The 27588-nt window shown below is 41.0% G+C and overlaps 1 protein-coding gene across 1 annotated transcript in view; it reads right to left on the bottom strand.

Moving 5' to 3' along the window:
- The window catches only part of LOC109530514 (neural-cadherin-like), a 124905-nt gene that overhangs the window by 6772 nt on the left and 90545 nt on the right, over positions 1-27588 (bottom strand). Inside the window, exons 19-31 of the mRNA XM_019894331.1 lie at positions 27330-27423; positions 24606-24790; positions 22754-22983; positions 21995-22272; positions 19895-20109; positions 17888-18015; positions 16978-17105; positions 14052-14175; positions 11262-11454; positions 10857-11023; positions 7416-7680; positions 6666-6849; positions 3492-3742 (exon numbers count right to left, since the gene is read on the bottom strand). Of these exons, the coding sequence (XP_019749890.1) occupies positions 3492-3742; positions 6666-6849; positions 7416-7680; positions 10857-11023; positions 11262-11454; positions 14052-14175; positions 16978-17105; positions 17888-18015; positions 19895-20109; positions 21995-22272; positions 22754-22983; positions 24606-24790; positions 27330-27423 (2442 nt within the window). The remainder of the gene's footprint in view (positions 1-3491; positions 3743-6665; positions 6850-7415; positions 7681-10856; positions 11024-11261; positions 11455-14051; positions 14176-16977; positions 17106-17887; positions 18016-19894; positions 20110-21994; positions 22273-22753; positions 22984-24605; positions 24791-27329; positions 27424-27588) is intronic.

Genomic DNA, 27588 nt, shown 5'->3' with positions numbered 1-27588 from the left:
AGGCAGAGCAGGAGTCCCCCTTTAATTTAGCACCAAGTGAGTAGAGTGTGTACTGGATGTGAGCGCTTTGTACGGCTGCGTTTCCTGCCCTGACAAACCTGGTCATTAAATAGGTAGATACTGTACAATGGAACAATCATTATCCATTTTATTTCCCCCCCCCCCCCAAAATCAGGACATTTCATGACGTAAAACAGCTTTATCCTTTAATTCTGGGACTGTATTTATTCACCTTGCTTTATTAAAAGGTGTGGAATTGGATTAGTCAAAAAAAGACTCTTTTTTTTTTTTCTTTTTTTTTTAGCTAATATTATGCACCAGTTGGCGTTACCTGCTCATACCGACTTCTCTGCTACTGTGTCAGCCTACTTTAATTGGACAGCACTTTTTTTGAATGAGCGTGTGCAGGTAGATCTTAATTTGAAACCATTATCATATGTTAAGGTCTGCTCGATACATTTCACTTTCCAGTGCGGCAGTAAGAGTCCCAACATAGGCCACATGGCTTGCAGGAGAGTCTGTTATGGATGCGGGGGCCATGTACTGAGCAGGCCAAGCATTTTATAAGTCTGTCTCTGACACTAAGACTCATAAACAACATGGCGGCCTACAGAGACCAGTGACAGCAACAGCATTCAAGGCACTCACACACGTTTGCCCTTCTACCTTTATGAGGACCAGACATTGCCCCATGGACCTCTGGAATTAACTTAACCATGACGAAAAGTGTTAGTTTGTCTTTTTAAGTGCGGTGTGTGCTACTGGGGCATCAGCACATACATATTTAAAAGGCAACGGCAGTGGACGAGGTTGGTTATATAAAGTCAACCTTCCAAGATCTTACACAAGTTACGAGGCCATCCAGCATCACTTTTATTAGATTGTTTCCACTGGTGGTGGGACTCCGCACCTTTGCTGGCTCATTGCTAGAGGGGACTATATCAGTCACTTGACGTGTAGTATTTTACCACAAGACAAATACAGTGAAACTCCTCTACAACGAAACCTACACGGGCGAAAATACCTCCTAGTGTGAAAAAATCTTCATGCATTAACACCATTCCCATTTTCCTGCCCCCCATACAACGAAAAAAAAACCCTGTTGCGCTATACTAAATCTTTTTCTCTGCTCTTGCTTGCCACGAGATTCACTACAACGAAGTCTAATCCAACAGCGACCTCTACTGCTTCGTTCGGAAAAGGCAACAGCAACCACCACACTGGTTTACACATGCGCGGTAGTCCAGGAAGTATTTGTTATTGTTAGCTTCAGACGCAGCAAGAACGTTGCATTGCTAAAATGGCTACAAAACGGACCTTTGGATGTCAAGCAGCTAAGAACGGACCTTTTGATGTCAAGCAGCTAAGACAAGAAGAGCTCTGATGCTGGAAGAGAGGGTAAAAGTGATCAAAATGAAAGACGGAGGAAGCAAAATAAAAGACATTATCCAAGAAATTGATGTAAGTGAAAGTGAATGCTGATCGTAAATTTCGCAATTTCTTTCCCTTTTTTTCTTTCTACACTGACAATATGAAGTGTCAAATAAGTGTGTGCTCATACTTATGTACTATTGGAATAAAAATAGAGTACACAAACGTTTGTGTGTGCGTGTACACATACGTTTGTGTGTGTGGGTGTGTGTGTGTTTACATCTGAGATCAAATTTGCTACAGTGAAAAACCCCCTGTTGTGAAAAATTTCTTGCTGCAAACATGATTTCGTTGTAGAGGAGTTTCACTGTAATAGCAATCTAGAGTTGATGGCATTAGTAAGGAAAATAATGCTCTCATTTGCAAGCAAAATAAAGAAAACAAGTACTTGCACTATGTAATTCAACAACATTGTTTCGACTGAAATAGCTGTACAGTTGCATGTGGACTGTATTAGAAATGGTAAAGTGAAGCTCCTCAGCCAATCCAAAATCATAATGCTCTCAATTACATAACGGTGTCATCCCATTTTTGGGCTGGTCTGACTTGAATGAAAAAAAAGCACAAAACCCCCGCAAAATAGCAAGGTAAAACTCGTGAAGCCTGCAGTAGAGTAGCGAGGGAACACTGATTTGTCAATCAATGAGGATCTTTTTTTTTCAAGGTTTTGTTAAACAATAAAAATATGACAATAAAAGGGATCAACAACAGATTTTCTTTTCATCTAAATAACTCCTTTTATTGAATAAATTTGCATTGTGCATAGCAGCAAACTGTATGTCCTTGTCTAGAAACATTTTCAGTGGTACAATTTCAACCACAAATATAAATTTTCAGTTTGAACTCAGTTTATCTAGATGGGTCCTGTGGTCTTTTAGCAAAGCTAAATTGATTTTTGAAAAAAAATGATCAGAGCTCAAAATCAAAACTTGGGCCTCAATCGTGAAGAGAAATAACATCACTGATATTGATACTAATATATAAATATTTTAAAGGATATTAATATACCTTTAAACTTCTCTGTGCCTCCTCCCGGCTGACGTGGGTTAGAGTGGACGCGTATTAAATTGCCTCCTATTTTGTTGTGCGAAGTTGAATACGCTCCACTTCAACGCGGTTTCCCTATGTGTAAAAAAACTACTTGATCACCCAAGCACTTAATTCCGGTGTTTCACGACAACATGTTAGCTTAGCAATTAGCTTCTTTGCCTCCCATTAATTACAACTCAGGGATGTGCTGTGGCAAAAATTCGACTCGACCACCTACAACCGTTGCATTGGTGAAGTAAACGTGTTGTGGAAAGATTGAGCCCAATGAAAGGCTTTGGGGGAGTCTTTGGGGCTTGGAAAATGAAGTGAAACTGCAAAGTTCGATATATTTACACAGTATACCTGTAACACATCCATCGGACACACAGTACTTCGAAGGAAAGACAAAAACATTCTAGGACAAGTGAATGAGGCAAGACTTGGCTATTAAATGATTTGGACAGATGAAAGGTAAGGCTGAGAGTGAAAATGACTTTTGAATCCACAGTGTAACATTGGAAGCGACAGGGGACACAAAAGAGAGGAATAATATAGAAAAAAACAAATAAAGAAGCTTGCTGATTCTCAAGAGATATTTCGGACTTTCCTGTCATTCACAAATCACGACATGCAACGGGTCCCCTTGATGATTCTTTTGCAATGCAGATATGTTTTTAACCTTCTAATTTATAATAGAGGCCCCTTAATTCGGCACAAGAGTGCAAATTCTGCTGCTTGTATGTGAAGAAACAGTTATGACACATTCACGCGCACACAGACAGACACAAACACGCACGCACACACACACACACATACACGCACACACACACACACACACACACACACACACACACAGGGATGGCAAATTAAAGCAGTACATGTTTTGGATAGCAGCGTTACGTTAACAAAGAAAGTTACAAGCCCAAATGATTAATAAGAATGAGAAGGCAAACAAAAGTATGTCAATATGACATAATACAAGAAAATGGAAAGTCACCACAAATGGAAGAGCACATAGTCAACATAGCTACCTAGAAAGGCCATCACACAGATGCTGATGGCAAACATGGAGCTCAGGCTCAGGCTATTCCCGTCTTCATTATGGAACATGGCGAGCGTCACCTCGCAGTGCCGTCCACGGTATCCTTCGTTGCATCGGCAAGTGTAACGTGAGGGGGAATGAGCCACGCAAGTGCCATAGCGACACGGACGGCTGGCGCAAAGTGTATAGACGCATGCTTTGCCTGAAGAGCTCTCCTTAGTGATGTGACCTGGAGGGCACCTGTTTAGAAAGGAAATGAAAAATGAGACGAGAGGCTCAATTATACATACTTGATAATTTTGTAAAAACCATACTGGAAATGCACTCTTAATTGTAAATACTGTACATTGTATTTCATGTATGCATAACATGAACTGTATGTACATACGTATGCAGTAGGTATGTGTGTATGTATGTACCTCTAATTTGAGTAAGAACAACCAATAGGAGACAGAAGGCGTAACTGACAAGGCCAATCATTTGCTGTGCACGCAGGCACGGGGAGAACATGCAAACTCCATACAGGAAGGCCGAGCATTCAGAAGTGATGTGGTGAATGTGACTTTTTGGTATTGCCTTTCACCCTGCCAAGACTCATATCATTTTATATCACTTATATTCATCATTCATCATTTTCGCAACAAAGTCTGTTCCTTTTCTTTGTTCTTATGCCTACCATCCTCGAAAAAGATTGGACATACAAAATGAATGGGTTGGTCGATGACGCGCTGCGACCTGCTAAGTGCAGTGTGAAAAGGCCTTTTTCTGGGTGGATGGACGCACATACGCACACGCACACACAAACTGTGTGTGTCTCTATGATGAACCTCTGAAAGTGACTCACCGAAGACCTGGGGTTTGATAGAACCCAGGTTAAGAACCACTGATGTGTTATAGTATTATTTCATTCCAAATAAGTAATGGGTGGGGGGGGGGGTGATTAGAGAAGCGAGTCTGTTTCACTTTTGTCTTTTTCAAGGTGACTCAGCTTAGTGGTGGGGCAGCATCCTTGCATCCTCCCTGGTTTGAAGTTAAGAAGAGTACACCAACTACAATAATTTGTAGGCCAAGGGCATTCTTTCATACTCTCAGACAAAAGAAAGCTGGCAGTTTATGAGTTTAATGACCTACTTAATGTGTGCCGTGTTTTTGTGTCATAATTCTGCGGATAAAATGATGAAAACGATGATGTTTTGAATGTATTTGCATTTGCTAACTGCGCAGTGGGAGCGTCGATGTACAACCGTAAAGAGGTAATGTTTCTAGAAGATGAGATGATGAAGAAGGCCATCATTAAGCAAGAAAAGCAAAAGAAGCCTTGCACACACAAACAATTCCACAATCTAAATAGAAGAAATGAATCCCCAAGCTCAACAACAAATAAAGTGCATGATTGCATATTTTTCTCCTTGTTGAGTAAAACATCGGGTCAGTTCAAGAACACGCTTAAAGAGGAAGATATATCATTGTCAAAGTCAGTAATCGAGCGACGCCTTCATGAATGTAAATACTGAAGGTTTACAACAAGGTGCAAACTACTGGTAAGGCTCAAGAACAGAGAGGAGAGATTAGAACTTAATAGAAAACATCTTAAAAAAAAAGCTCTGGCTCAATACTGAAGGGTATTGGGCTACTCTAGCGTCTGCTTCTGCTAAATGTTGCAAAACTGATAGGATGGCCCGAGTGAATACAGACCGATAATGATCCAAAACACGCAGACAGAGAGATTCTCTGGGAAAATAAAAACTAAAGATAAACCAGAAGGCAGAGAAGGTCTGATGAAGAACAAGCAGCAAACTTCGCTTTGATTGGTAATTTGCCAAATTGCTATTGATCAAATGAAATCAGAAGATGGTGTCAGAACAGTCTTTCAAATCCATTGTGTTGAAACCTCTGGCAAAAGGGAAAAAATTCATGAAATGTTTTTTGGAGGTTCAATCACATTCAAAGCTATGCCACTGAAAGCGAGTCAATTGTTCACTGTCTGAAAAAAAAAGGTGAAAAGGCACAAAGAGGCTCAGATTGGCTTCTCAGTAGTAGGCCCTCATTCATACAAAACTGCTGAATATTTTTCATTTCTGCATCTTGCTTGCTCTCAGCAGCTCCGGGTCCCAAGGCTGTGCTGTAGTCACAGAAATTTGGACATTTGAACATTCAGTCTTTTTTGCTGACTTTCAACGTGCTGCCAATACAGTGAGAAATGCTGCTTAGTTCTTTGTTCTAAGGTAGACATCTGTCACGGAGGTGGGCATTCTGTCAGTACTGACGGAAGGTCCGTCAGTCCGTCAATGACAGATGCCCGTTTTGCTGACAACTGACAGAGACACACCCTGCCTACATCGTGTGTTTCTTCGCGGGGGTTTCTTAGAGAGGACAGCATCAATGTGTGAGAGTGAGTGCTTCTCTTTCAGTCGGATCACTGCAGGGCCTGGGATGGCCGGCTTTGATTGGCTAAGGAAGTGGAAGTCGATGACGTCACTCCACTTTGCTCTTACAGCACAAATCTACAATCTTTCTTTGATTCTAATATTTTTTATGTATGTGTATTTATTTGCATATGAAACTGTATGGTTGTGTTTCAATCTTGGTGAAATTATTTAGATTCTATGAAGGACTGACTGACAGATTAAAATTTACCAAAGAGAGACATGACAGAAGCGCAGTTAAAATAGCGATGATGGAGTGCCGGACTGACGATAAAAGATTTGGCCAATTTGAAATAATTTATTTAAATTTATGTGCACAAGAGATATCGAGAGTGAAAGATGCGTGCAAATTACACGGCACCTTTTGAGTTGTGGTTGAGGTTGGATACCTGGTCCAACAATTAGCAATTTTCATTTTGTCAACAGCAGGACTGGTGCAAAAGCAAGCGGACATCTGGTCCTGCATTGCTGTTCATGATCGGTGCACCACCCATGTTTCATGTTGTTCACCAATTCTGCTCTCAGACAGTCAGATAAATAATACATAGAAGTAAACAACAGTTTACTGCCATGGCAGAGTGCTGTTGCTTAGAAATGGTATGGGCTGTGCTCTGTACATCCATCGTGTGTGTATTGCTGGTTACAAACACGGTTGTGTGTGAGCCATACTAGAATAAAGCACATGCCGGTATGTGCTAACTTCAAGGGCTGCGTATTATTCTTCAAATTCACAGTACCTGCACTCATGTTGCCTCCAGAGGTCTACACAGACGAGGGGAGGGGTGCAGGGTTGTTTCCTGCAGGCTTCTGAAGAGCAGCCAAGGGATACGCCCTGAGAAGAGACCACCTGAAGCCCCTCTGAAGGCTGCTTCCTGTCGAGGGAAATGGATCGACCACTTAATCTCAGGTCTCGCATGCAGCCTGGAAAGGAGGAGAAACAAGTGCCACAAATATACAATAAGACAACGTATCTCAGCAAAATCCCTTATACACACAAGCTTAATCCTTTGCAGGGGGTAAACTTTAATACACAACAAATATTCACAGACTAAAACTGAGTCAATGACACATCTGCAGACCAAGGAGTACCCTCGTGTACACAAACACACTAACAGCCCTGAGGCTAAACTGTTTTTTGGACGCCATTATCTGTACTGCATTTTTTTTTCTTTTCAATCTGTGGGTAAATGAGTTCTATCACATCATCTTAATGTCACTTTTGGTTGTCAGCCTAAAACCGAAGGATGCCTCTCAGCCATATCGTGAAGATGCATCAAAAAGGGTAACAGCATTTTAAAATGAACAAGTCCCTCAATGTAATTGATGGTCAACTCCTCCAGGTACTCTGTTATGGTTTGTCTCTACAAATTAACTTGCTAACTGAAGGATTGATTAGCCTCAGTAATGCTATTTAGCCAACAATTAGTTCACTGAAATACTTTTTTGAACTTTGAACTCTTCCTATTAGCCTATTAGCATCCACCTACCAAGGAAGCTTCTGTTGTGTCCCGATGGGAAAGAGTTTCCAAGGATCACAACAGAGGGGTCAATAATGATCTCCTGACTCCGCCCAGGCGAAGCCATTATCTCTCGACGCCCACCGCCCCCATCCAGGCGCAGGGTGAACTCTCGGCCAAAGCGATCCAACTCCAATTTGTGCCAGTCGCCGTCATCCAGGTGATGGAACGGCAGCGTTAAGTTGTAGTCTCCATCTCCGAGATTGTAGAAAACAGCCAGCAATCCCTGAACAACCTGAGATATTCAATTGCATGCTAAGCATCAGATTTTGTGTGCGGATAGACTCCAGATTAAAACAGTAATTCTGCGATGGATTTGTAATGCTTTGGACTGATCCAACAAAATATGACGTGCTTTATAATCACTTACAGTATGTTTGAGTGAGTCAAACTATAAAAATGGGTTGCACAAATTCTCCACTGATGTGGACAGGCAAACACAGAACTTGATCATGACACCATTATATGATATAGGGCAGCAGAACAGAGGCGGGGTCAAGGAATTAAAAAAAAACAAAACAAACAAAAAAAAAAAAAACAAAAACTGAACCTTCCACCAAAATGGATATTCTAACTTTCAGTTTGTTGCTGCATGGCAGAGGCAGGAGTCGTCCCAAAGGGAAGGTATACAAAAGCCAACAATTATCTTCAACAGTTAAGGCTGAATGAACCCGATGGACTGAACCAATGAGGGGCTCCAATAACTGCAGCTCCTACATGTCGAAATCTTAATTGGAAACAGAGGGGCAAGATAATTCACATTCAGCCCAGCCTGCATTAACTATTGCTCACTCAGCAAGACATCTCAAAAAACCCACAAGAGACATACAAGCACACGCAAACACACTAACACGTACTTAAAAGTTGCTCAAAAGTCCATAATAAATACATGAATGTGAAAACAAATTGTTTCAAATTATTAAACACATATTAAAATTAATACACAAACAATAAATCAGCAAGGACAAAGAACTGTAAATTCACAGAGTCCCCATTGATTTGGACACCTTATTAACACACACACACACACACACACACACACACACACACACACACACACACACACACACAAGAAAAACCACACTGTAAACACTTCCGCGACCCTTGTGCTGATATGCGAACTAGAAAATGGATGAATGGATGGAAATATTTTAATACGTTGCTCTACCATATAATTTGTGTAGGGGAACACTGTATCTATATAATTGACGAGGAGCACAATGTTTTCTGCTGTTGTCGTCAGGTATGTTGTGTTTGTGTGGCCCTTTTTCTCTTGACGGGTATGCTATGTCAATATAATTGCCAAGGAGGACATTGTTTTCTGCTGTTTTGCTCAGGCTTTGTGAAGTGAGACAATTAAACACAACCAATACCAGAAATCCCGCTGTGCGTCATCAATATTCTTAAACACAATGCGGTCAGACACCACGGGTTACACTAAGATGTGTCATAATTCATATCCATGAGAGAAAGAGGAGTGAATATTATGTGTATTTTCTCCCTGACGATAATCGTACGTGAATGAATGAGCTCAGCCTCATGCATAAAGGAACTTCTTCATCTCTTCATTTTTGGCACAGGAACACATACAATTCTCATCTATTTGACTCAACACCACCACAATGGATTTTAAATGAAACAAAGAGGATGTGCTTTTACTGAAGACTCCCAGCTTTGATTTGGGGATATTTACATCCAGATCAGGGAAATGCTGTAGGAATTACAAGAGTTTGTGTGCATGCCTCCCAGTTTTTTATGACGAGGGTCGACGTGCTGCATGCTAGCATCACATATCCTCAGCTTTAGTTTCTGTGAGAACACCTCAGTCACGAACATAGCGATTTCCGGCGAGCTGTATTTCCAAGTCATGTATGTATGTATTTTGTACCAAAGAGTCTTCGACAAAAACTTTGTGGTGGTGGCATGATGGTGGCGTTAGGATTATTATGAATGCAACAAGAGAAGCTTCGACGGAAGAAGGATGTGCCCCGCTGCAACTGACTCCCGCGTCGCTGGAAGAAAATGATGCGCATGTCATGGCCCATAAAATTCAAGTTTGAGTCATTACGCACTGCCCTAACCATGCGCGCCGCCATCTTGGCTTAATGTTCATTTGGAAAAAAAATGAAAAAGAATGAGATGTGCGAAAGGCCCGAACAACACAGATGAACTGAACTGAAAATGTCGGACCCAAGAGTTTAGATGGTTCTCATAAATTCTACCCATAAAATCTATATCTATATCTATCTATCTATCTATCTATATATATATATATATATATATATATATATTTTAATATATATATAGTGTATCATTTAAATTTAAAAAAAAAACTGACCACTATAATCCACAGACAGACACAACAGACACATGCTCTCATGTGCTGCTGACCTCTGTCAATCTTCGGTAGAAAACAATTACGATATCCTGTATCTATTTCTTAAAGACAAGCGAAGATGAAAGGGCTCTCTCGTGCTGCTGTAGACACATATCAAATCTTTTACAGAAGCACAACTCTTCTTTCGACTGTCACTAAGGGAGAGTTACAAGGGAAAGAGGACAACAATGTTTTCCTTATGTCGCATACAGTCCCAAAGAAGAACACGGCGTGAGACCAGAACATTAAACAGCACCAAGACAAGATGTTTTCCAAGGTGGGGTAGTTTTACAATTCAACTTCAGTAAAACAGGCTCCGTGCGTACAGCTGACCTGTGATTTTATAAAAAGTGACAGTCCAAACACCATCTAACAGCCATTGCTGTTTGCACTCGACATGCCATGAAATGAGATGAAAGCCATGAATAATAACCCCCCCGAAAAACAAAAAAACAAACCTCAATGTTCATGTACTGTCTGTCAGCATTGCATCACTGAGAAGAAAGTGTAAATTGACTGCATTTTTATGGTGCATTACTAGGTTTCCGAAGCAATTTTATAAAACCATTATTTCCCCTTTGCCACTCCTGACTGGTATTCGTAGTCCACTCCTTGGAGCCATTTTAGGTAGACAACGCACTCCAAGGGAGTTTTGTCAGAGTGGCAACGTGAACATGAAGTGAGCAGTGTCAAAACCTTCAAGTGCACTGCGAGAGATGTGACTTTCAATCAAGTGCACTCTGTTCTCCAATTACAGTGCACATGCTTTCTCTTGGAAGCCAAAGAGAGGCGTCCTTTTTTTTTCCATCTATAAGATACCATCTGCAGACCTACTATCAGAATTTACGGAGAAAATGCATATGTGAATCAGCAGTCCTCTCAGTAGCCAACAATATGTCAGCAACCCCAATATTACCCACTCTCGATCTGACAAGCAATCACTGTTAGGGCCCCAATGATCATTTTAATGGGACACAGACAAAACAATCAGAGCTGTCATAGAGGAGAAACCAGAAGAACTAGTTGTGACTCACCTCTAAACGCAGGTATTCACTCTGTTCCTGAGAGAGCAAACTGAAGATAACGCCGAAGGCGGCACGTGTTCGAATCCCAGCCTCGACTCTTATCTGTCTCGCAGGCAGGGACCATAACAGCTGGAACTGAACCTGGCTGCGTCCATCGAAGGAGAACTCTGGTGCCGCTTGTCCATCAGGAACACACAAAGCATGTTCAATTATTTTAGCCGTCAACTGGGAAGTACGTGAGCATATCACTATGCACTATGCAGCCTATTTTGTGCAGGACAAGGGCGAGGGCAATCTTGAAACTTGGGGAGGAGAGTGGTATATCTCAGATTGTTTGCTCTGAGGTTAAACATCCTAACACCAAACTTCCCAAAAAAGCTTCAGCAATCCCTGACAGTGATTCAAAATGCTTACGCTGGTCACACTGTGGCCCAGTAAAGCCCGATTCACACTGGCAGCTGACAGGACCCCACTCAACATTGCAGCGACCCGTCTTGCCGCAGGAGGCAGGTTGATGTTGTTCCTCTGTGTTGGTGCAATGGTCATCCGCGAAAGAGCAGCCTGGCACGCTGTTTACCGATTCAGCTGGAGAACCCAGGTCATAAAGCTGAGCAGAAGGGGGCAGCAGGAAAAAAATGTGTGTATAATAATAAATTATCAAACACTGATGCAGTTCTAAATATTTGAGTAACTGGGTACTTTGATGTGGACAAGAGCAAATAGTACAGCACATAGTAAAGTACTACATTTTGTAGATGTTCCTACGGTAATCCAGCATCTCTGTGCGCTCAGGAAATGTAATTGTACTAATCGGAGCACAACCTCGTTTCTGTGATCACCAATTCATGTACTGTACCATCTCCATATGCCGAAATGATGTGACAAAGATCAATGCAATTTCATTTAAGGTGGTGTCGCACTAAGCAGCAAAGGCTCGTGAGCATTTGCGCATGTCCCGAATGTTGTTTTTCATCAAGGTTTGTTCAACATTGCAAAAGGTTGCACGTTGCAAAAACGTTCGCCGGATATTAGACGACAGTTTTACAATCCGCAAAGACATTTTCACATTCAAAATGTTCGTGTTCAAAATTTGAAGGCGACCAGAAAAACTGTTTGCGAATACCTGGCAAACGTCTCTCAACCTCGAACGAACCCTGACAAAAAACATTTGCCCTGTGCGCAAACACTCGCAAACCGTCATTGCTGTGAGAAACATGCTTTAGAAATTAGGGACACTCTCAAGTCCGTTGTTCAAAATAACTGTGCTAAGCCCTGTGTAGAGTAATGAGCTCTGAGGCTTAATTACAGAGCACCCATGCTGTGCTTCAAATGGTACATTGAGCGAAGAAAAATAATCAACAACTGCTGTTCGGTGCATAGACGCAAACAACAGTCAGGACAAGTTTTACCCCCCACCGGAAGGTGGAGGGAAGTTACCCTCTTGTCCACTGGGGTGAACCCTAATGTACAGGGGACAAAGTGGGGGCAAAAGCATGCATGGCGCCTCTCAGCGTGGGCAACTAGAAGAGAGTCCCAGCATTCTTGAAAGGACTGGTAGCAGAAGCCAAGCTGTGTGTGGAGCAGATTCCGATGTCGAGTCAAAACTTCAATAACCAAATGAGTAAAATAGATTCGTTCATCTCTGGCATTTCATATGATGAGTTTTGAAATGCGCAGTTGGACAATATAAAAAATATTGCAGAGGTAGGGCACTGAAGTCCAGCCAATAGTGCTAAAAGTTTAGCGTCCCAATATCCCTTCCACTGTGCTGAGTCAGCCCATATGATTTCCGGTCCCATTCTTGATTGATCAGACAGCCAGTCTGCACTGCTGAATTCAGTCGAGTAACTATTGATTTCAAAGCAATTACCAAGGTAAAGTAAGTTTGCATCTTTGCTTACAGACATGCTTTAAAAAAGCATGAAAGGCAGATCTCGCTTTTCCACTGGCTAAAGAATGCTCTTTGCTGGCACGTAACTACTGTGACTCTACTTTGGTTGGCTGAATGGCCTTAGTGGTGACTGGTGATGATTTTCCAAGTGTGAGTTTGATGTTCCAAATGTGCACTTGGCGTAACATAGTTTTTACTTTTGACTTTTTAAAAACATTCAAATGCCTTTGATGATTCAAATCTCATCTAATCATGTTTTTAAAGCTCAAGTAAGGTTTTTAATTGCAATTTTAGAAGAAATGCAGGCATTAAAAAGTGCTGTAATAAAAGATCCATCCAATATATCGCTTATCCCAGCTAACTTTGGGAAATAGTGCTATTGCACTATTCATAAAAAATATATAAATAATAATACACTACATGAAAATAACTCAAGATGTTGTTTTCTACTTTAGATGCACAGCTACAAAGGCAAAACTGGAAGAGTGATATTTTTCCAGAAGCACAAGTTGTCAATATTCTTGTTCTGCAGCACAACCTTGAAATAGTTTTAACATTCTCTCCTCAAACAATGATAAAAGTCAGCAAAATGTCAATGAAGCTGCACTGAAACATAATTTTGAAGAGATGTGAGTTAGTTTAACATTTGAACAGACGGACATCTGCACAGTAATAAAAGCTACTAATAAGGAAGGTTCCCCCTCCCTCTCTGGGAGGGCTAATAAAAATGCAAACATTCTGAGCTGATCTTTGAAACTCCCAGATAATTAATGTTCACTCTCCAAATTGACACCAGTTGATTCTGTCAGTGAAGGACTGTTTAATTTTTAATCATCACCATGCATCGCATCCAACTTGTGCTTGAGATTCATCAACGATGCATGATTTGCAATTAACTGCCTGTTCAGACTGAAGTACCCTTATTTTCGAATAGCTTTAAAGCTTTTGAGAGAATAATGTATATTCAATGTGTAAGACAAAGACAAATATTTTGAACTGAAATGTAGAACAAGAAAAAAATCAAGTATTCTATTTATGTTTACTATACAAGCCCTCTGTTTGGGTTTTCTTGTTTGTGCGTGGTGTCGTCTGTTCTTATGCAGTGATGGGGGGAACAAATAATCATGATATAACGTGCTATAATGCTATAAACAGCAGCTCTGTGAAGTTTCCTTAGGGCAGCTGTGTTCTCAAACAATGATAAAAGTCAGCAAAAAAAAAAAAAAAAAAGCAGGGTATGGGTACTGTACAGCCATCATTTTATCCAGAGCATCCTTGGGAATTAGAACAAAGCAAAGCTACTGCAACATTACCTTGCTGTCCAAACGTAGGTTTCTAATACATCCAACGTAGTGTTTGTGTTGTAGCTGTGGATATTCATACAATATGTTCATGTTGACACCTCCGAGTTGCAACACGTGACTTGCATTCAGATACCTGGGACAACAAAATAAAATAAAATAAAATAAAAAGGTATCAATGAAACGAGTGAACAGAATGTAATTTGAAAAGGCAAAGAGCAAAAAGCAAAACCACAAGAGCTGCCAACACTCAAATGTATGGTTTCATTCTTTACCGGCTGAGCCCGTCATCACTTTTACTGCTTCTCGACAACAAAGGTCACATTTTGCTCCTGTTCTGTTTCGTTTTGAAAAATGGCTGACAACACGACCACAAACCAGGGCATTTTGTCGAACGGGAGAAGGAAAACGAAAACAGACTGCAGGTTCCTTTGCTGCATGCATTCATTATAATAAGACAGAACTTCCATACTATTTTCCTGATGTTTAATGTACACTCTAAAGAACAAATAACAGCAATGAGAAAAAAGCAGGCATCTGCAGAATAAGCAGACACAGGTAAATGTCCTTGATCGCTTGAAAAGAACTACATAAGTCAAGTTATTACGATTAAAAATATGATGGCTTTATTGCTGTATTTTGAATGTAGTCAGACAGATTCCATAAAACAGAAATGCCACGTTTTCAATTTGTTTCTCAACAGTAATTTTCCCTCCAGAGAAAATGTGTTGGTATACTGTTTGAAGAAATGAAAACTGGGTGACGAATTGGTTTGCAGTGACGTTCTAAACACTTTTTTTTTTAAACGCAAGCTCGTACAAACTGTAGGCTGGGCCCAACCTCGGGTAAATGCAGAGGGGTTATGTCGGGAGGGGTATCCGGCTTAAAACTTTGCCAAACAATTTTGAGCATTCATCCAAAGAATTTAGACCGAATCAATCACGGTCCAGGTTAACAAGACTGCCATCGGTGCCATTAACCTACAGGGCACAGGTGGGGAATTAAGCTACTTTGGATCAAAGTCAAACGGAGAGGTGGAAAGTGGGTTCACAGGCAGAAAGTCAAGAAGAAAGCGTAGAGCCTAGACCAGACAGTGGGGATTTTGAATGATGGGACTATGACAGGAAAAGATCGGGAGTTGGTTGACATGGGGAAATGATAAGGAGAAATCTTGATTCGGGTTCGAATTGGAGTGGGGTTTATATTATAGGAAGAGATTAGTTAAGATTGTCGAGGATGTGAAAAGTATGTCAGATTAATTTATGAGGGTGAAACCTGAACTTGAGGCTGTCATGTTTAATGTTATTAGTAATGTCCCACAGGTAGGGTGTGAATAACAAAAGAGAGGAATTCTGTAAGGAACTAGATGGAGCACTTCTGAGCATCCCAGGTGGAGGAAGACTTTGGATTGGTGTAGAGTGTGATGGACATGTGAAAGAACAAAACGGGTGATGGAAAAAATGATGGGCAAATTTGTTTTCCAGGAAAGCATCTTGGAAGGACAAACATTAGTGGATTTTGACAAAAGGATGGATAAGGCTGTCGTGAACACCTTCTTCCAGAAGAGGCTGGAACATAGGGTGAGCTACAAAAGCGGACGTAAAAGCATGCAGGTAGATGATATCTTGTGGTGATGATGTCAACCGAAGTAGCTACTGACTGTAAGATAGTGGTAGAGGAGATTGAGGCTAGAGAGCAGAGGATGGTGAGATAACGCAGTTGGGGGTGAGGAATATTCAGAAGACAAAGGTAGAGCAGAGAACAATGTGCTGAAAGCTCAATGTGATAGGGGGTTCAATGGACGCTGTTGTCGTATTTATAAATAAAATCCGATGACAACCACCACATATGTTCCCGGAGCTGAGACTCCTGCACCTCAATCAAAATCACCAAAATTGCAGTATTCTCCCTGCGCCAATAGTTAGACATAGTTCCAGCGGGTGTAAAGTTTAGTCTACTGTCAGCTAACAAATTGTCAGGTCCGCTGGGAGTGTGTGAAATTATAATCGCCCTCGGTACACCAGAACGCCCAGCATGGCTCAGAGCCATCTGCCAAATTCCCCAACATGCTAAATGAGGCTTGCACCAAAACGGAAATCAAGATGCAGCAGTTTTTACTGTGCACCCGGGCTGTCTACGAATAGAGAGGACTTCGGGTCAACAGTCCAGAACCATGTTGAGTGTGGTAAATGGGTGAAGAAATTGATACAAGCAAGTGGGAATGAGTGAAGGACGAGTTTGTGCTTGGATGAAAGGGAAGGTTTCATAAGACAGTGGTGGGATCAGACATGATGTATGGATTCGAGACACTGAAGACAGGAAGCAGAGCTGGAGGTGCAGAAAAGAAGATGATGTTTTCTTTAGGCATGGCCAAGTTGGGTAGGATTAGAAATGAGCACACCAGAGGGACAGCCAAGGTTAGATGTTTGAAATTATTTTAATCTTAAGGGGAACTCAACCCTCGTGAAGATAAGCAGTCAAGAAAATGGATAGATAGATGATTGTTCAGGATGATTTATCGCCACGGGCATGCGTCTTCACACGTTTACATGTATATTTCATGAAGATCGTTTGTTATCAGTTGGCACAACTGTACATTTCATGAAGATCATTTGTTATCTATTGGCACAACTGCGTTTTCATTTTTGAGGACTTGATGAATGTCTCTTTTAATCCTATGGCCCAGACAGGATGCTAAACTAGGGTCATCGTAAAAGACAATATGGAGTACAACACATATAAGTGGTGAATAGATGTATCTGTCATGTATTTATTGCTATAATACAGTGTATGTTTGTGCCATTCAGACCATTTCTTCCACTGTGGCCATGAACAAACAAACAAACAAACAAAAAGAATTAAACTATACTTGTCTTGAGAATCATTTGCTTGTCTCGGGTGCTGTGCTGTCTTGTATGCTGTTTCTGATGGAACTTACTTGTCCCGGTTGGGTGTTGTCCCTCGAATTTCACAGGAGGAGCGGTCCTCTGTCATTGCCCAAGAGTCCACTCCTTCTGTCTCCATGACAATTGCAGTGGAACATCGATCCAGAGTAAAGCGCACTTCCTTAAAATGGGGACACCCATGTTACAGGCACACCCAATTTGTTGTATGTTTTACCCCTCCCACACACTTGAAACGAATTTATACACGTTACAACAACATAGTGAACATGTTTGATAAAAAATTGCAAGCATAAAATGCAAATAAATTGTATGGACCTGTGTATTCTATATAGGCCTTTAAGAGGCGGGGCTTGGTGGGTTCGCGCGTAACTTTAGCAATCTGGACAGAAGTTGGTTGGTTGGCTCAAGCTATGAAAAGTGTTACTTTCTGGCCGTGGGCTGTACCTAAGAGCCACTTCCTGCGTGAGTGTGCTGAGAATGTTTGTATTTTACTGTTCTTCGGGTATTTTGTGTGACGGTGGCTCTCCTTTCCTATGTGTGAGTACATTACCAATATAACGGGTATTTTAGCGATAGATGAGTAGATACATTACCGGTACAGAAGAAAAAAATCTGCAAGGTAGCGCAGCCCTGGTACGTTAATACAGCAGGGGAGCACTCTATGCCTAGTTGCTTGTGTTACAATTTTTGAGCCAGACTGTGTGTTGACACAGAGCAATTAATATTTCAGTATTTGCATTTGAATGTCCTCTCAGTTCTCTCAGCCTTGAACATCTTCACAAATCATTTTCAAATCACCATAAAATTATGTGGATTATTATATTTTGGTTCTACTCTGAGGTTACTTTCGATGGTACGGAACTGAGCAAAATCCGATCAAAAGTTTGAACTTTACCAGCCCGTCATATTCATATGTGGAAAGCAGAAATATAATTGTCTTACTTTACTGTTACTCCTCACATCAAGGCGATGCCACCGTCTGTCAGCCAGGCCAGCACTGTTTAATAATTGGAGAACAAGTGTACCAGAACCATGGTTTATTTTCAGATTGGGAGATCCACCAATCAGCTCTGTTAGGGAGACAGTACAGTAAATCAACATTATTATGCATGAATAAAAACAATTATCAAAGCAACTACATTTTTCCACACGGAGGCAAGGTCAAGAAGAAAAGTAACGTCACAGAATAAATGGTAAATATATTGTTTATGCATGCAGGCAAAATTCTCATGAGATGAGGAAAACACGAAAATGACATGGAGAGCCACAAAACACCAATGGAAAACCAAATGGAACCTCAGTAGTATTCGTGAAACATTCAGAAAATCCTCTTGAGACTTGATTCATCCAAATCCATCCATTCATTTTCAACAGCGTTTATCTTGAACAGGGTCGCGGGGGGTGCTGGAGCCGATCCCAGCTGACTTCGGGCGGACTACACGCTGACCCGGTCGCCAGTCAGTCGTAGGGCACAGAGAGAGACAAACAACCATTCATACCCACACCCACACCGTCACTGAGTGGGAACCGTTCCCACAACTGCCATCTAAATACAAAATGTGATAAATCACGAATGTCATTATTTCGATAACAAAGAAGGATCATATCTTTTGGAACTGCAAGTACTGTACACAGTATATTCTATTTTCTTTCTATTCATGGAGGCCCAGGAGCTACATTTTTAATCCACTGTTTTGGGTATTTCAAAATTGAAACCTATTAAGGAGACAGCTGGTGTGACTAATGACCAGTAAACATTGAGAAAACATTTCCAAACCATTTAACAAAAGGAAATCACAATGAATCAATTTTCATATTCCCAAACTGGACAGCAAATAAAGCAAACAATGGACAAACAATTAATAATTACTGGGTCACTTCTCTAAAATACTGAGGGTGGGGGAACCTATTCATTGTAACATTAGACAATTTCATTGAAAAACATCAGTTATTGACAATATGAGTGGCATTCATGGAACAGAAGAAAAACATTTAACCAAATAAAAGATAAATAGTGGTTATGTTGGAATTAATTATTACTGAATTTGAAGAAAAACTCAATTTGGAAATCAAGACAGCACAACAAGCTCCATAGTTGATTGACAATGTCAATGTTGAATGAGTACAGAAAAAGACATTTTGGGGTGTGATTTTAAACCACAAAATCTAATGGAAACTGCACAATAATAATGTCTAATTAAAACTGGTAAAGTGCATCACTGTTCTAGGGAAAGCAAAACACAACCTTGACTACAAATGACAACACATTTAATATTTTGCATGTGTACGATCATACCTGAATTATTGAAGTGTGGGGTCACACTGACAAAAGCAACTTGCAACCATTGCGCATTGTGCAAAAGAAGGTAATTTGTATTGCATACAGGGTGGGGTTTAGGGAGATTAGGAACACATTTCTTTTAAATTCACCTGCCTTGAAATTTATAGATCTGGTCAAATTCAACTGTGATAATCGTGCGCAAAAGCCGGAAATTATTCAATTCCAAGCAACAGTCAAACAATGTTTTGTGACAGGAAGGGCGTTATGAGTTAGGAGGCATTTTGAGGTTGAAAAAAAACCAATGTATTCGCACAACAATAAACAGTTTGTGTCTTTCTGTGTATGGGGTGGAGTTGCGGAATGGATTGAGTGAGGAGTTGAAACACTCTAAATTGGGAGTGTGACTAGTTGTTTGTCCATCTTCAATTGGCTGGCAACTGGTTCAGAGTGTACCCCGCCTACTGCCCAAAGTCAGCTGGAGTAGGCTCCAGCACCCTCGCAACCCTCGTGAGGATAAAGCAGTTCAGACAATGGATGGATGGATAAACACTTCACATCTGCTGAACCTACTGTACCATCCAGTAATTAGAGTCAACTCGTCAAGAGTTTAAGCAATGATGTTCCAGAGGCCCTGTGGCACACTTGTAATTACCCAGACACACCGTTACCTATGGCCATGAAGTCTTCAACATCTCCAGGCAGAAGCGTGGCCAACGGGCCAGCATACAGCAGCAGCCCGTCATCTTCTTCTGTCATGAACTCCAGAGATAGATGGCTATCAAAACACGGCTTTATGGGAGGAAACCAGGCGTAGCCGTTGCCAAGGAAACTACGTCTTGTCTGCTGGCAGTCCGGCCCATCATGTTGAGGAGGGCATCGACACCTGTAGCACCATGGAGAACGACAAAACAGAAAAATAATCAATGTAGCACAAAAGGAAACTATCTGTGTAGAAATCTTCACACCAGTTTGAGCTTGTCTTTTCTTTGGCAAGTGAGACATTGTTTACACACAAACAAATTCAACTGAGGAGAAAAATCCTCGATCAATCGATCACTCACCTCAGAGGGCTTTCGGGCCTACATTAAATCATGAAAATACTTGTATTAGGGCACTCACAGCAACTGGAGACAGTTAAGTAAAGCAGGGGTTCCCAAACATCCGTCCACGGCAAACAGAGAAAACTATTTTATTTAAAATAATTTAACATTTTCCATGCATGAATAAGTGCACAAGTGTTTAACTTGTTAACACAGCTGACATGACTGAAAACTAAAGTATTTGGGTATATATTTTTTATATACACACACATATATATATATATATATATATATACACACACATATATATATATATATATTTATATGCCATCTTAAAGTATTTGTACCTCAAGTTTGAACTTCCAAGTCAAAGCAAAAAAGATCGTTGGTTCTTAGCTCCAAAAACTAGATAAGTTCTTACATTTGTATCTCTAGGCACTACTGTAATAGCGCTTTGTTTTTGCTTCCTCGAAGTCAAAGTTCCTTGTTAAATGCCTCCATTGGTTAAGATGGATAAAATCATAAAACCTCAACGCAAAATGCCTCATTTCGTCACTGTGATGGAGGAGATTGACTGGTTGATCTGTTCTTGTCTCCTGCTCTGGCGCTAAGTGAGACAAGGTGGCTTTGCTGATAATGTCACACTCATCTATTTCCATGCAACGCCTGAGGAAAGCTGTGTGCATTGAGACTGTTCGGGCGACATTGCTGTTTATTCTGCAGAGGGGCGACGCATGTCGGGAATACTGATCTATGCTCACCTATATAGATGGCTTATGCAGAGTGAAGCGCGATGCATACATATATTCAGACCAAGCAGAAGCTCTCACTCATTCGCTGCTCAGACCCATGAGAGCAATACCTGCATGAGTAACTCAAGTGAAGTGATATTTTTTCCACCTCCGACTGGCATTATCTAGTCAACTGCTGTCTGGAGCTGCTTGTTATGTCCACACACAGCCGTGGCAAATATAACAATTTTAGGTTTTACAGCATGAATCGTAGAGTCTATTCGGCGCATATAAGGTGATGTTCACTCACATAGTAACTCAGGCTTAATAGAGCTGAGCAGCAACAACACAGCCAACTTTAAGAAGAAAAAAAAAGATAAGAGAACAAATCGGTTCTGTGCATCCTCGCTTTGAAGAATATGGCTCTGACAAACCCGTATGTTCATGTAAATGGAATTAAATTAGATCTTCAGAAGTTGCGAGCAGAGAGGGGGGGCCCCAAGTTGGATTAACACCCCTGCCCTATATTTATTTAATCTGCGCATTAGTGTGAGCCTGGAATGTACTGCATACTGGGTCGTTTGAGTCCCACAGAGACCGCACATTTTAAAGGATTCCCGATAATTACAGTCATCCTGTGAAGTTTTATGGTTTATGTTAATGAGCAAGATGCGAAGGCTATATTTATTTTTTACTTGGGACAAAGGAACATTGCAGCAGTAATAAAAGAAAATATAAAGTTTCTAAATGTTCACCCCAAGCGAAAAATAGAATATATACTGACTGTATAATTAGACGTTTTATGAAAATCTTGCTACTCGGTGTTCGACTGACGACACAGCAGAGCAGTTGTAGGAAAGTCAGGTCAAGGTAGGTGAAAGAGATTTTTGTCATGAGAAGTCATGATCGTAATTCTAGCAGGGTTTCTTCAGCAGGGTTTCTCAGTAGATCTCGTTACGCTACGAGAGCGGAGACGCGCCACTGGTTTTGGTCTCACCTGTATCCGTTCTGGGCATCAATGCAGGTTCCCCCGTTAAGGCAGGGGTTACTGGAGTAGGAGGAGCAGCTTTGATGAGTCATTTCTCTGGCGGTACAACCACAGACGGCCGAGGTCGTCACCTTGACTGAGACTAAGGACAACGCACCAGAGTCGAGCAGGGTCGGCGACTCGCTGATGGTCAGTTGCGTGGTGCAGCCACCTGATGCTTTACAGTCAGCATGCACACATTCATCCACCTGCACCTGGCTTACATTAACAAACAGCAGTGACTGCAGCTGCAGAGGGAAAAGGGAAGGAACAAAGATGTAGGAGACATTAATGGGATATAACTGTCAGTGAACACACAAAGTGTAGTATCTCCAGAGTTGACAATGATGTGAAGTCCGACTCTAATGAGCATGGCGAAGGATAACATGACTTTTGCTGTTTATTTACATGACAATAAAAACATCCTCTAATCTACAAACAGCATATTGTTTGAAAATTCTAAAAAGGGTTTGCTGAAGCGGTGGGGTATGTTTAGGTCTGACAGGGTAATGAAAGAATGCGGTACCAACATTGAGGAGAGGCAATGTGATCGGGAAACGTAAAGACTAACAAGAAATGGATTGAAGAACAAAGAGGCAGTCAAAAGACAAGGGTTTGTGCGAAATAAAATGCCGAAAATGCAATTTTGTCTCTTCATCTTACACCCCAAAGTGTTCTGTGTAACATTCAAGCACTTTTTTCATCTGTCATACAAATCGGGATAAATACCTTCTTTTTATGTGCAGCAAGAGCCCCGTGTAACTTCTCTGAATGCATGAAGCCTGTCTCAGACAGCACATAGAAATGGATGTCCAGTGTTTTCTCCCCCCTGTCGGCAATGCTGAAAATATTAATGCTGCCTGGTCTGACAGACAGGGTCTCAGACAGAAAGTCCCAGAGTGTCTCCAGCCGACTCTTCCTCTCGACATGAGAGTCGATAAAATCTCTTGGGGTTATGCCTTTGGGAGACAAAGAGAGGAAAGGTTCATGGGACGTGAACGTATGACTCACCAATGACAACCACAGAGTAGGTCAAAGCCTACAGAGTCTGCAATTCAATTAGCGTGAGAGGAAGTCCAACATCTCCAACTATTGATCCACCGAAACACATTCATTTGACAAAGTCGCAAACAAATGAAGTTGAATGCTTTGATTCTAGAAGGAAATGTACATTACTCCCAACATCAATAAAGATCTGGTGATCCCATCAGAAGTTGGACACTGAAAACCTCTCTTGTCACTTTGAGTGTCATCGCCAATTTGGAGTTGGACCAACAGTGATGTGGCATTCAAACTTGTTCTTCGCTTTTCTCCAGAGAGTTTTCACGTATCCATGGGTGAAATTTTTTGAGGAAGGTTATCCATTGGCCTTCACGCAATTTCTTTCCTTCAATTCTCCCTGCGAGGCTCAGTTATTCGAGACCTTCCCCCCGTATCACGTGAACCAGTAAGCTGATCTGCTGATGTTCAATCGTCCACAGAAGCACACGGATCTCTACCGCTCTCCTTAACACTTAGTCATGTGTGACCGTGTCTCGATATGAGATTCGAAATATCCACCGAAGAACACACTTTTCTGTTGCTTTTAAATTTTGCCAGGTTTCTGCGGTGAGCGTCCGTGACTCACTGCCGTATAAGAGCACTGATCAAACAAATATTTTCAAGAGATGAATTTTCAAGTTGACGGACAGCTTTCGATCGATGAGAACGTTTTTCACGCAAAGATACGCATCTTTTGTCTTGCCGATGTGCCGACAACTTTGTGGTTTGCACAGGGCATCCAATGTCACCAAGGCCCCCAGTTAGCTGAAACTCTCGACTTGTACAATGGTTGAATTCGAAGGATGACATCAGAGTCGAGATTAAACAAATGGGGAGACATGACGCATCCTTGACGAACACCACACTTAATTGGAGACCAATTGGTGAGACCACTAGTTAGGCCAACTGCTGCTATCGAGTCCCAGTCCACAGATCGGATGACGCGCATGTCCTTATCATCGATTTTCACTCCGGCTAAGATTTTAAACAGTGCAGAGTGGCGCACCTTGTCGAAAGTCTTTTGGTCGTCAATAAAACCAAGACTAGCTGAAGGTGCATTGCAATTAGGTTGCAAAAAATCAATTCCATCTTTGAGGCCACCTATATGGAGAGCACATCATCTTTAATCTTCCAAAATGATAATGACTTGTCACAGAGGCTTCCATAATAGTCTTCGACTCCGGTCTCGGATTGGCTTTTAAATGTCAAGGACTTTACCTGACACAGCCAATTTGACCTTTATCACTCTGATTTGTGATTACACAGGTGGTAAAAATTAACACTCAAACTGTTACAGCAAACAATTCAATGGATGGTTTCACAGAGAGGTTGAACGATAGATGTTGAAATCAAATTATTAAAAAAGAAAAGGCTCGACAGTATATTATTTTAGCATGAGCTGGATGAAGAAACAGATAATCACAAAGTCAAATATACGACAATAATCAAAACTTACTGACCCTTTGAATATGAGCCTCAATAACAAATAAAACAAAAATAAACTAGATTTTTCATTCACAGCAACAGGACATAAATTTACCGGTCAAACGTAGTGAGGCAGATGATAGAACTGCCTTTTCCTCCAGATCCCTCACATGAACTCTAACTTCAGATTTGACATCGGGCCACACGCTATCAGACACCCCAACACTCATCCAGTAACTCCCCACTGGTGTGTTCGGTTGAATGGTCAGCAGTCCTGAGCTTTGGTTCACACTGAAATATCTGCTGATTAAGAGAACAAAACTTAGGTTAAAGAGTAAAATCAGATATCACTTTGTTCTTAATCTTGAAAGAGTGACAAGAATGAAAAAATAAACAGCATATACATATATATATAATAATGTATATACACTGCGATTGGCTGACAACCAGTTCAGGGTGTCCCCCGCCTAGTGCCTGATGACAGCTGGTAGAGGCTCCAAAATGCCCGCGACCCTTGTGAGCATAGGCGGATTAGAAAATGGATGGATGGATGGATGGACTGTATATATTCAATGTCTTGCTTGGAGAAAACTTAACCAGCCGCCACTGGATCTGAGCTACCATACACCAAACTAGTTTTGTTTTCTTTATTAGTGCTTACAGTGATGAAAAATACCCGATAGACGTCATACTTAGTCTTTTTTTTTTCATTCCTTGGAAGTATGTATTGTTATTCCTGGACTATAAGTTGCGCTCCGTAATTGCCTCTGCCCCCCCCCCCCCCCCCAGTCTTTGAACCCTGCGGCTTTTAATGTGACACGGTTTATTCATGAATTTTACTGATAAGTTTTCAGCCGTCAATAGATTCACGCATAGTCTCATCACATCGAGATGATGAATTCACCAAACACGTCACAGTGGATCAATGAAACTGTCCGATCCCGCCTTCATACGGAATAAGACCACTTGCAGATCTCCGGGTTGCAGAGGTAAGGCGCTCTCGTTGGCGACCAACTTTTCCTTTAGAACAATTGTGAAGCAGCATACAAAACTCTGATTTTGACCATTTCAACCGCTGGATTAAAAAAAAAAAAAAAAAAAGTAAACTATGTTGTTTGATACTCCTCCCACGGACTGCCCTCCGCTGACAGTTTTTAATGACATTTTGCTTGCTGTGTGTAGCAAGGAGGACATGTGTTCAATGCTGGGACATAAGGAATGACAAAGGTCGGACATTTGTGGTCATTTGCCCAGCCCGACGCTGCCAGAAAAACACAAATAGGCTGAATATTACGTTGTTTTGCTCACATGACGTGAGTGAAGTGATCTGAGGCGGTGTACCAGTCAGCGAATCAATTGCCATTGAGACATGCCACAATAATATTGAAATATGGAAACGTTTCTCCATTTCAAAAGTGACAGTGACAAGGAAATGTATTTCTGTCGGGCTGAGTCTCGGTAGTTTCACTGTACTGAGCTGTGAATGTGAATAAATGTACAATTTTAGTCCATCTTTTTCATCCATCTGGATCTTTTTCTGTCGGGAAATTGTGACTAATGAACAGAGGTTGAGGTTTTTTTTTTTTTTTTTCTTGTGAGACTGAGGTCTGGGATGCTACTGTGTAACTAGCTGCGTTCGGCATTGTTTGAGGTTGGGGGGGGGTATTTGCCAGTGTTTAAGGTAAAACTAATTTTTAGAAATCGATCTGTGTGACCCCTTTCTTTGCAAGCATCACACGTTACAACACGGAGACCCGCAGGTATTAAAACAAAGCGACCAACGAATGCACAAATGAGTTTTATGGCTAAATGTTGGTGTTGCGCCTTTTATTCAGGTGCGCTTTGTCATCCGGAAATTACGATACTCCGCTAGTATGTGGGCCCCTTGAAATAATACACAAAACAAAATTGAGGAAATGGTAAAAACAGTTGGCTAATCCTTTACCTCCTCATGCTTCTACAAGAGCTTGACAGTTGTCATGGTAGCGGTCAGACGTTGGTGTATGAATAAACAAATATGGACTTGGCATTTGTTATCTGACCTTCAGGTTTTTGAATATGAAATACTGTATATGCTTAACGTCTCCGGAGGGGTCACATCGTCCCTACCTCGGTGTTACATCTGTATATTCTTGACCCAAGTGTGAGCTCCAATTTCTTGTCGTTAGGAGAAGACTAGTTTCTTTATTGGTAATCAATGTTGATGTTCATGATTAGTATTGATTTAATGTGCACTGATACATTAGAGTGTAGAAGTTCCATGTACAAACCCAATTCTAATGAAGTTGGGATGTTGTGTTCAAAATAAAAACAGAATACGATCATTTACAAATCATGTTCAACCTATTTAATTGAATACACTACAAAGACAAGATACGTAACGTTCAAACTGAAAAACTTTCATGACTTTAGCACATAATCAGTAATTAAGAATTTTAAGGCTTTGTAGTGTATTCAATTGCATTCCATTAAAAAATATCTATATATATCTATCCATCTCTCTCTCTCTCCTATATATATATATATATACACACACACACACACACACACACATACATATATACACTGTGTATATGTATGTGTGTATAATACACACATACATATTTACACACGCACAATTTGCAAATCATTGTATTTTGTTTTTATTTATGTTCAACACTAGATCTCAATTTCATTTGAATTGGGTTTGTACAGTCAGGACAAACATTTACTACTTATGTTTCAAGCCAAATTATCCCAGTGGAAAACATGAACCCTTGTCAGAGAAAAAGAGGCTGAAATCAACCCAACACTTACAACCAGCGGTAGTTCATCTTCACACATGGGATGAAACACTTACTTGGCTGCACTTGTCTCGAGATTGTAAGTCTTGTTGTCCCAGTCATCAGGATCTAGCGTATATACCTTCCCCAGTATTACATTTTCCGTCCTTCCTGTTTCAGGTAAACACACACACACACACACACACACACACACACACACACACACACACACACACACACACACACACACACACACACACACACACACACACACACACAGTCTTTTGGGATGAGTTCTGCTGATGCCAACACTTATCTCCTTATCTTGCATTCTTG

This window comes from Hippocampus comes, unplaced genomic scaffold (assembly GCF_001891065.2).
Source record: "Hippocampus comes isolate QL1 unplaced genomic scaffold, H_comes_QL1_v1.1 scaffold104, whole genome shotgun sequence".
Taxonomy (NCBI): Eukaryota; Metazoa; Chordata; class Actinopteri; order Syngnathiformes; family Syngnathidae; genus Hippocampus; species Hippocampus comes.
The sequence above is the reverse complement of the archived record's forward strand: the minus strand, read 5'-3'. Positions and strand labels throughout refer to the sequence as shown.